Here is a 9646-nt window from a genome sequence, read left to right as displayed (position 1 = left end):
ATTTGCCCAACTTTGTATAATTTACTTCTCTTTGAACTGCTTTATTTTGTGCCTCCTTCATAATATTTGTCTAGTTCTTTGTCTTATTGTGTATTTTTTTCTTCTTCTTCTAGACTAGGCAATGAAAATAAGCTTGTTTGCCGTCTTCTATAAAGATACACAAACTAGACATTTTCCAACACAATGTCGTAGTGAATAAGAGATTATGAGATTTAAATAGTGACTCTAGGAAGCCTCTATGTAACTGAGGACAAAACCATTTCATGAAGGGCCAGCCCTAGTTTTGAATAGGTGGAGAACGCAAGATAATGGTTTAAGAATAATGCTTCAGAGAAATCATATGTCATATGACAAAGATATATAGAAACAATCAAAGTTTATTTTCAGAAAAGATCTGTCAATTTTTAAATAGTACAAAAATAAACAGACATTTGTTTCCAGACTTATCTTTTACATAAGTTAAATACACATTTGTCTGAGGCACTGAAACATTCACATACACAACCCAAATTCCCAGGTTTGGTCAGCAGATCAATATTAATAACAAATCAAGTTTAAAAAAAATCAGTGAACAGTGTTTTATACAAGCATATTGACTCTTTCTTTCTTAACCTTAAACCTTCTAAACATAAAATCGTAAAGAAGATTCTCCTGAGTTATTTATCTTTAATGATATTTATTTCATTTTCTCCCTCTTCCTAAAAGACAAATTTTTTCAATCATTTATGTAAATACTAATATTATCTGTAATCAGTGTTTGATTTAAAAATATTAAAACCCACAGTGCTTGACCCAGAATATTTTCTCAATAAACTGTGGCTGAACAAATTAATGAAGCATTCACAGATGCCTCAAAACATTTTAAAAGGTCAGTCTTATGGCACCTTCAGGCTAATGAGACAATATTCTTTGTGGGCTAGCACACAGGCCTATCCTAAGGACAAACATTCAACCTTAAATATCTCAATATACCAGTAAGATTTCTAAAAATTTATTCACAAATCTCAATATAATAATTTCTTTGGATTGTTTACATAATAATTCAGAGAGGTAACTCCAAAGAAAATATACTGATTGTGACATAACGAAAAAAAATCAATGATTGTAGGCTTAAACACAGTTTATAACACTAGTGTCCTAATAAGACATAAATAATAATCTTCAATAAATTAAGTAATATACAGTACCATTAAATGTCAGTAACAATGAGATGTGGAAAAGAAGTATTATAATCATTACTATTATTGCTGAAAACTACTTAGATATTGTTTGGTTTTGTTTTTAAACAAGAAAGGGCATTAATTAGAATGGGAATGTAACATTTTTCCAGTCACGAACCCTGTACAGTTCTCTCTGAGGCACTAGCCTCTTTGCAGGCATCTTGATTACAGATAGCTAAAATTAGCTATAAATAAAATTCTCTGCTTTTCACTTAAAACAAGTGTTTACTACTTTTAAAAGGGTCCTTTTGTTTTTCTTTTAATCTTCTTAAGAGGAGCGAAATACAGTCCTGATCTGAGGTTTCCCTGAAAACTTGCAAAAGTTCAGGTAAGAAAATACAGGCAGAGTCCAAAGAAAGTGAACTCTGATCTTAAAACCAGTGAAGCAAAATAGGAGAAATAAAGTGATGAGAAGACAGTGTCTCTTAGCAAAATGGCTAAAAGAAGAAAAGAAAAGGAACAGCATGCAGGTAGCCAGGCTTGATTCCAATGCACCTACTGAACTGGCTTCAAGACTGAGAAAAAATTAATGTGTGAAATGAATTTAAGCATTTTGAAGAGGTATTTTATGAGGTCATTGCTACCTTTTGCAATGTCATATGGACTGTTAAATGAAACTGTGCAACAGAAAATCTGAGAAACATATCATTATCCAAGCACAACTTGGTACTTTATTAACCTCACAGCAAAATCTGAGTACCAGGCCTGCAGTACACAAGGATAAGAAAAAGTTTCCTTCAAAAGTTTAAACCTAAAGTTGAACTATAATTTGGTTTTCTTCTTTGTTATTGCTTATTTTAAAGGTAGACTCTTTGGCTGCTATAGATTTTACATGTAACCAGCCATATAAACAAATTCTGGAATATCTCAACAAATATTCTTATTTTAAGATAACACTGCGGTGGCTCCACCACCTTAACACATTTGGCATTTTGATTTACAAGGAAGTTGTAACAGTCACATTAAAAAGATTTACACTCTTGGTGAAAAAGGAACATCACTTATACAATATTTTAACAAGCGATTCTAGTATAATTTCTACTCATTTTACAGATTTAAATCCAAGACAGCTTCTTTTCAGTATATGTACAAATTTAATAACGTTAAGAAATAAAACAAGCCTTTATAAGTGGTTCTACCTTGTGAATTTAGAAATTTCAAATTATTGTTTCATTACTGATTTAAAAAAGGAGACATGAAATTACTAGTAATGTCTAATTTAAATATTCATTTAGCAATGCACTGGTACCTGTTTTTGTTAGTTTGATGACAGAAAAATGTCGAAAAGTACTTTAAAATTTCAGACATTAGTTGCTTCTAATGCATCATGGAAGATGCATTGGAAACATTGACAGTGTAAAATCTTTCAGCATTTTGCCATCTTGTGACAGCGTTTAAGTATTCAAACATCTTTACTTTTGTTCTTATAATATAAGTTGAAATTCAAGTAAAAAGGCATCAAAACTCATTTCTCTCTGGTTTATAAAAGAGAATGAAAACTGTTTTCCAAACTTAACAACAACAGCAAAATCTTTAGAGTAGTGACATAAAAGTCTTCACAAGTATGACTCCTTTCTCCGCAACAGGAGTACTGACTTCTGTTACAGAAGATGTTAAGTAACATAAGGAGTTTAATATAAATATTATTAAATAATTAAATTAATAGACATGGTTCATATAAATAAATAAATATGATCATTAGACTTCTACAGTTCAGTCGAACGTTCTTTTAGTAGTACTGTGGGATTGATATCATCTAGTCTGGAGCGAGAAGAACTTGCATTGATGGTGACTGTTTTGATGAGCTCTGGATCTGGAACACTGAATGAAGTAAAGGGACAGCCCTTCACGTTATTGCAGATGAGAGACTGAATTGAGGCAGTGTTGATGATTTGAAAACCCACTTCTCCACCAAAAGTGCTTGGCTTCCAGTAGGCAGGAGAACATATAACATTACCCATAAGTCCTTTCAAGGAGAACGGTGCTCCAACTTCTACCATGGTCTCACCAAAGATGGCATCTGGACGAGGCTTTTCTACCAGAAGGGCAGGATACAGCTCCACAGCATCGATGTCACCATAGAGTGCTTCCAACTCTGCAGACATTTCCTTTTCTCCTGTGAAGGCAATGAAGACAGAGATACAACCAATGTCAAACTTCACAAAATAAAACACAGTTTGATTCTTTTGCTCAATTTGCTGCCAACTTCTCTGTTTCCATTTGACCCCTGATTCTTTTAAGAAGTTTAGGGGCCAGGCACGGTGGCTCACACCTATAATCCCAGCACTTTGGGAGGCCGAGGCAGGCGGATCACTAGATCAGGAGTTTGAGACCAGCCTAACACAGTGAAACCCCGTCTATAATAAAAATACAAAAAAATCATTCAGGCGTGCAGCGTGTGCCTATAGTCCCAGCTACTCGGGAGGCTGAGGCAAGAAAATTGCTTGAACCCAGGAGGCGGAGGTTACAGTGAGCCGAGATGGCGCCACTGCACTATAGCCTGGGTGACAGAGCACGGCTCCATCTCACAAAAAAAAAAAAAAAAAAAGGAAAACAAAAAACAAACAAAGAAACAAACAAAAACAAAGAAGTTTAGAAACTGTTTCTTACCTGTAAGTTCTTCAAATGATTCATAGGGCTTCAGCATAAAGCGTTTGCGGTACTCATTAAAAGACTGGTATTTCATCTGCCTGCTCTGGTCAATGGAAGCCTGTGATACTTTTTGTACTGCGGGTGGAACATTCCTACCACCAGCAACCTGTGGAAAGTAAAATTAGTTGTAAAACAAGAATTTTAGGCATATTTGCTGTTTGTATTCAGCTTGCCTTAGGTATAAATCAGGTAAGACAAACTCCCAGCTGAGACAATTTTTATTTGCTGGAAAGATGCTTACATACATTTCAACAGGAGCTCTGCTTAAAATTCAATGCGACACCAGTCTAGAACTAATTGGCTTTTTTAAATTTCAAAAATGAAACTAGTATTCAAGCCTAAAATATTTATTCCTGTAAGATTATAGATACTTTTTGAAAATATCTATTTTTAAGGTAGGGGTACAATTTGCTATTTGTTTGACAACTGTAGACTAAAAGTTTAGAGTTTTCAAACAAAGTTAGGCTTCTTATATCAATAAAATAGTTTTACTAGCAATATAACTAACTACTCTTTTAGTAAGTTTAAGAAAAATAATTTCTGTGGCAGAAATTCTAAAGTTACTGACTAGTCCTTTGTTTTGGTTTTCAATAATAATGCTTACCCTGCCAGCAATTTGCCTGGTGAATGATTCAACAAACTGGGTAATTCCATGTTCCAGTAATATAGAGTTGTTGTAGATAAACTGTTGATAGTTGTATTTCTGGTCATGAATTTGAAAGTTGTCAGGCAGAAGGGGATGCCAGTGATAGAGGGTGTTAAACTCAGCAGCAATACGATTTTGGTACTGGAATTGTTTGTTGAAAAGTAGTTCTGGGTCAAATTTCAGTTTGAAGTGATAGCCACTCAAGTGCTGTACATAATCTTCAATCACAATCTTAATAGTCTCTCCTATTTGCATAAAATAAAGAATAAAAACATTTATTTTTCTGATCACAAGCTTTCAAGCAATTGGAATGCAATTTTTAAAATTTGCTACTCCTTCATTTCTGTTTTCTTCCTTGTCAATATTAAAAGATAGCTATATGATCAGTCATGCTTACATATTTAATGAATATAGAGTGTGTGAGTTTTCTTTTACCACATCTTGTCAGTTACTCAAAACATAACAAAAGTAACACATTAGTTTTCCCCAGGGAAGAGGGTTTTATATAAATCATTTTCTTGTTTACCTATCAGTATTAGCCTGCTTGTCTGGAACAACTGCTCATCACCCCATTCCGGATGCTCCTGTTTAAGCACATCGCACACTCTGTTGTGTTCTCGCAGCCAAATTGTGGCATACATCATCAGACCAGGCACCAGACCAAAGACCTCCTGTCCCACAGCAAACCGCAGATGCTCAGGGACTTGAGGAGGGTAGATCATCTCTGCCTGAGTATCTTTGACTGTGGGAGGATACATCTCTCCATCAATTATCTAAAAAATAACAGTAATAAATAAACATTAGTTAAAAAGTTAAGGAACACATTTTTAGGGATTTTAAAATATGGGTGTAAGCGGTAAGTAATAACTAAGTCTTAATAGTCAAAGGAAGCATACCTGATATTTCATTTTTCCATCCTTGAAAAGGCGCAGTTTATGCTGTCTATCTAGAGTTTCACCATAAATATGATTTAAGTCCACCTATAAAATGATGAAAAAAATTAATTTGTTGCTGTTGAAGTTTTTCTTAAAGTGTCTATCATATAATTCATCATTGAATAATTTGATGATTTAGCTTTCTTTAACATTTTTAAATAAAATAGACATTTTTTCATAGCCACAAATTGCTAAATTAATTTGTTTATCCACCAAAGCTACAAATTGATATGTCTTTGTGTTTAATGGACTTAACATACTATAAGGAGCTTATATCATATATATTACATACTTCACTATGATGATATGGTAATTCTAAAAAAGTATAAAGATGTGTTACTTATAAAAAATTCTTATGAATAACTTGAAGCTATGCTATTGAAATCCAAAAGAGAATAATGAGGCAGAAACCTCACCTTACAATATTGAAAGCAGCATAATCAGGGTACAATGTATTTTTGAGGACATAACATTTTGCAGTACTAACATTTTAAACTAAAAAATACAAGGGTCAAATTACAAATAATAATACCTGTACATATGTATATGTGTGAATGTTTCTATATGTGTGTGCATGTCTGTGTGTGTATAATTTTACTAGACCAGAGAAGTAAATGGAAAATTCCCTTAAGAATTTTATAGATAAGACTTTTTTTTAAAAAAAGTGGGTAAGTTATTTGGATCTATCTATCTGTTTATCTCCTTTAATGTTAGCCCTTGACTATGATTTGGTATAATTTTACTAACTCTAGGATATTAACTCTATCTTACCCCATGGCCCAGTCCTTTGGTGAAAGCTGGCCCTCGCTTATGATCTGTCTTGAAAAACTGATGCGTGAAGTGCTGGGCAAAGAATGCAAACATCATGTTTGTGCCCTGGGGATCAGGGATGAACTTTCTTCTTAGAAGAAATTTTTCCACAATCTCATTTGAATCAGGAAGCTGCTTCTTACCTGAAAAATGAGAAAGCTAAGATAAGAATCCATCTATGTATTCAAGAAAGCAGATAGTGACTGTCAATCTACCAGGAATTCTTCATTTATAAGAGAATTACAATTGTGAATAGGATCGTAATATAAACAATAGTTCTAAGATATGGGGGAACAACTTCTTACTGAACGATTTTATCTATTTTAATTAGAATTATTTAATTTCTAATGAAATAATTTGAAATTATTAAGACATTATACCAAGATGCTCATTTGCTTTTACAGAAGAGTTTACATAGACTCATACTTTAAAAAATACCCATAGATATCCATGATAAAAGTAAAAGCTGCTTTTGTTAATAAATAAATGGTAGTCTAAGGTCAAAATTTTTTTGGCAGCAATGCAGCCCGTTTTATAGTTAATACATCTCTAAGGATTCTTATTAGTCACCTTTCACACCCAAGGGAGTCGGGCAGTCATCAGGCACAGGAGGAAGGGCTCTGGTATAATAGGAGAGGTTAGAGAAGGCTTCCCAGCTTTTGTAGCCATAGTCAGCATTGTAAGTTGGTGGGCTGTCAATCAAATGTGATCTGGCTGAAATTTTCAAAGACAAAAAGGTGGATTTATTCTCATTTGCTAAGTAAATCAACCATTATTTTTATTGTAAAATGTGGAAAGTGGCACTGCATGTTGAATTTAACTCCAAAAATCAAAAATAATCTATTTTAAAACAACTACACTTCAAAATCTAATGGCCATTTGAAATGCATCTTTAATAAAATACATATACTCTGCACATTATAATCAGGCAATATTGATTTTTCAGGTAGCCATCTGCTCCCTGTCCAAGAGGCCTATGAAGGGAATGGCTGAGCATGCATGGCACCTACTTTAGAATCATGGAAAGTTATTTTCTTGCTGATCCAAATCCAAATTTATTTTAATGGGTGCTACATGTTCAGAACAATTCTGTGACCCATGGGCATTCAATAAACAGCTGGACCGTGCTACCTCCACAAACTGACCAAATAGTAAAAGTTGGAAGACATATACAGAGTTGTGAGTAGACTGTATAAGCTAGATGGGACTAAATGTCAATAGTTTTGGCCATTAAGATGGAAGGCAAACTTAAAAGGTATCTTAAAACTCATTTTGATAAACTAGGAAATATGTTTTTAGATTAGGCTTACAGTATTATAAAGCATATTTTTCTTCAAGAAAACTAAAACCTTAGAAAGACACTTGTACTTACATGTCAATACGTAACTCATAATTGCATTTCGAAGGAAGGGAATGTTATTCACAACGTTCCAAAATCCCTTGAAGTGGGTAAGTATGTAGTGCACTGTGTTTGGAGTGGGTTTCAGAAGTAATTTTATTCTTGTCAGAAATTCCGCTTTAAGAAGAGGAAGAAAGGGAGGGAGAAATTAATGGGACTCATTATAAGACACAAATCTATACAATGATAACTGTATCCAGTCCCACTCCTAATGAGGCAACCAAAGGACAAACTTACGTGTTGAGCAGTTTTCACCATAGAATCCTGTCCGGGTACAATCGCACTTATATTGGTCAAATCCCACACTCATACATACACCTCGGTTTTGACATGGGTAGGAACAGCAAGGATTTGCTACAATTAAAGAACAGCAAATAAATAATTCTCTCGTGTCTTAATCTTAATTTAAACATTTAATTGTTTTACTATGAATCAACTTTACAATAATAAATTCAAGAAATATATAGGTAGTCATGAAAATACAATTTTTTAACCTGACTTAGAATGGATAAAACGTAGAAATACCAATTTTCTATTCTAAATAAGGATAACAGCATATTCAACTTGGTACATCATGTTACTAAGCTTTTCTTAGTTAACTCTTTAGATATTAAAATTAGCATTTTTAAGAAGTTCAAGTAAGTAGCACTTCGCTTTCCAAATTAAAATGGATCTAGTACACTAATCAACATTTAGAGAAAAATTCAAAGTAAAACAGCTTGCTTACTTTTGCTTATCCTAAAACATAATCCGGGCTTTCCTGGGGGCAGGAAAGAACTGACTAGAGTTTTTAAAACAACTTCTTCCACTCAATAAAAAGAGGTTCCAAATAAAAACAATTCACATATATTGATCAGATCCTATCTTACAATGACAACCTGCAAATTAGCATCATCTATCCCTATTTAGGAGGTGAGAGTGTCTCAGATCGGTTAAGTAACTGGCTCATAATGATCAGGGCTTGTGGGGAAGCTGGAATATCCACCGAGTTCTTTCGGACTCTAGCGATCCAAGTTCTTTCCCAAGTCACGTAGCTTCTCTATTCGGAGAGAAGTTAGAGTACTGGGATAGACCCAGGAGGTCAGAGCGGAAACTCTGCCCCGGTGCGTGGAACCGGAGTCCCCGGTGCGCGGCGCCAGGTACTCACCTGCGTGGCCGAGTGCCAGGACTGCGCACAGCAGCAGGGCGCGGGCGAGCATCGCGGCGGTGGGCAGGGCGCGGCGCGGGCGTAGGCTTTGCTGTCTGAGCGCGTCTGGCTGTGGAGCTGAAGGAGGCGCTGCTGAGGAGTTCCTGGGCGTGCTCCTGACGCTCACTGCAAGTCGTTTGACAACTGGTCGCCAACAGAGAGAACCTTCCTTTATATAAGCCTGAAAACCAAGCCCATGTGACGAAATGACTGTTTCTTTCCGCCTTTTCGTACCCCCCACAAAATTTTCCCTCCTCTCCCCTTAAAAAAATTGCGTAAGCCCGGGTGGGGGCAGGGTTTTTTACCCACGCAAATGAGAAAATCGGAAACCCAGGAAGCTGCCCCAATTTGGGAGCAGAGAGGGTAGTCCCCATCTCCTCTCTGATCCCTCCCTCTCCTCCCCGAGTTCCACCGCCTCAGGCGCACAGGTTTCCGCCAGATGTGTTTTCTTCCTCCCAGTCTTTGCCCGAGCGCTTCTGAGAGCCAGTCCTGGACTGATCGCCTTGGATGGGATACCGGGGGAGGGCAGAAGGACACTTGGCTTCCACTCCAGGAATCCGAGCGGCCCTGAGGTCCGGGGGCGCAGGGAATCCCCTCGCCCGCTGCCGCCGCCGTGTCTGGTCTGTACGTCTTTAGGGGGTCGAGGAAGTCACGTCGGGAGAGACTGGAGCGAATAAGGTTAAGAGAGGCTGACATGTTTTACGTTTTAGTGGCGACGCTTAATAGGCTGTATATCTGCTGTATATGCAGCACATACATACATAGCTTTTTAAAAAACTCTTATTTTGTGGAATGAAA

At 36.1% G+C, this 9646-nt stretch overlaps 1 protein-coding gene across 1 annotated transcript; it reads right to left on the bottom strand.

Annotated features, from left to right (window-relative positions):
- Positions 1–363: 363 nt before the first annotated feature.
- On the bottom strand, positions 364–8992 carry PTGS2 (prostaglandin-endoperoxide synthase 2). Its single transcript, XM_025365795.1, has 10 exons — positions 8810–8992; positions 7900–8016; positions 7636–7779; positions 6834–6977; positions 6225–6406; positions 5415–5498; positions 5045–5291; positions 4477–4763; positions 3831–3978; positions 364–3336 (listed from the first exon to the last, which is right to left on the bottom strand). Exons 1-10 carry the CDS (start codon positions 8859–8861, stop codon positions 2927–2929), a joined length of 1815 nt encoding a protein of 604 aa, XP_025221580.1. The 5' UTR covers positions 8862–8992; the 3' UTR covers positions 364–2926.
- Positions 8993–9646: the final 654 nt, after the last annotated feature.

This window comes from Theropithecus gelada, chromosome 1, assembly GCF_003255815.1.
Source record: "Theropithecus gelada isolate Dixy chromosome 1, Tgel_1.0, whole genome shotgun sequence".
Taxonomy (NCBI): domain Eukaryota; kingdom Metazoa; phylum Chordata; class Mammalia; order Primates; family Cercopithecidae; genus Theropithecus; species Theropithecus gelada.
The sequence above is the reverse complement of the archived record's forward strand: the minus strand, read 5'-3'. Positions and strand labels throughout refer to the sequence as shown.

Coding starts and splice junctions, on each gene's coding strand:
- PTGS2 (XM_025365795.1), bottom strand. CDS start 8,861: ATGCTCGCCCGCGCCCTGCTGCTGTGCGCAGTCCTGGCACTCGGCCAC. Junction 8,017..8,809: donor CCTGGCACTCGGCCACGCAG/GTGAGTACCTGG, acceptor CTTTAATTGTAG/CAAATCCTTGCTGTTCCTAC. Junction 3,337..3,830: donor ATCATTTGAAGAACTTACAG/GTAAGAAACAGT, acceptor TTGCCTTCACAG/GAGAAAAGGAAATGTCTGCA.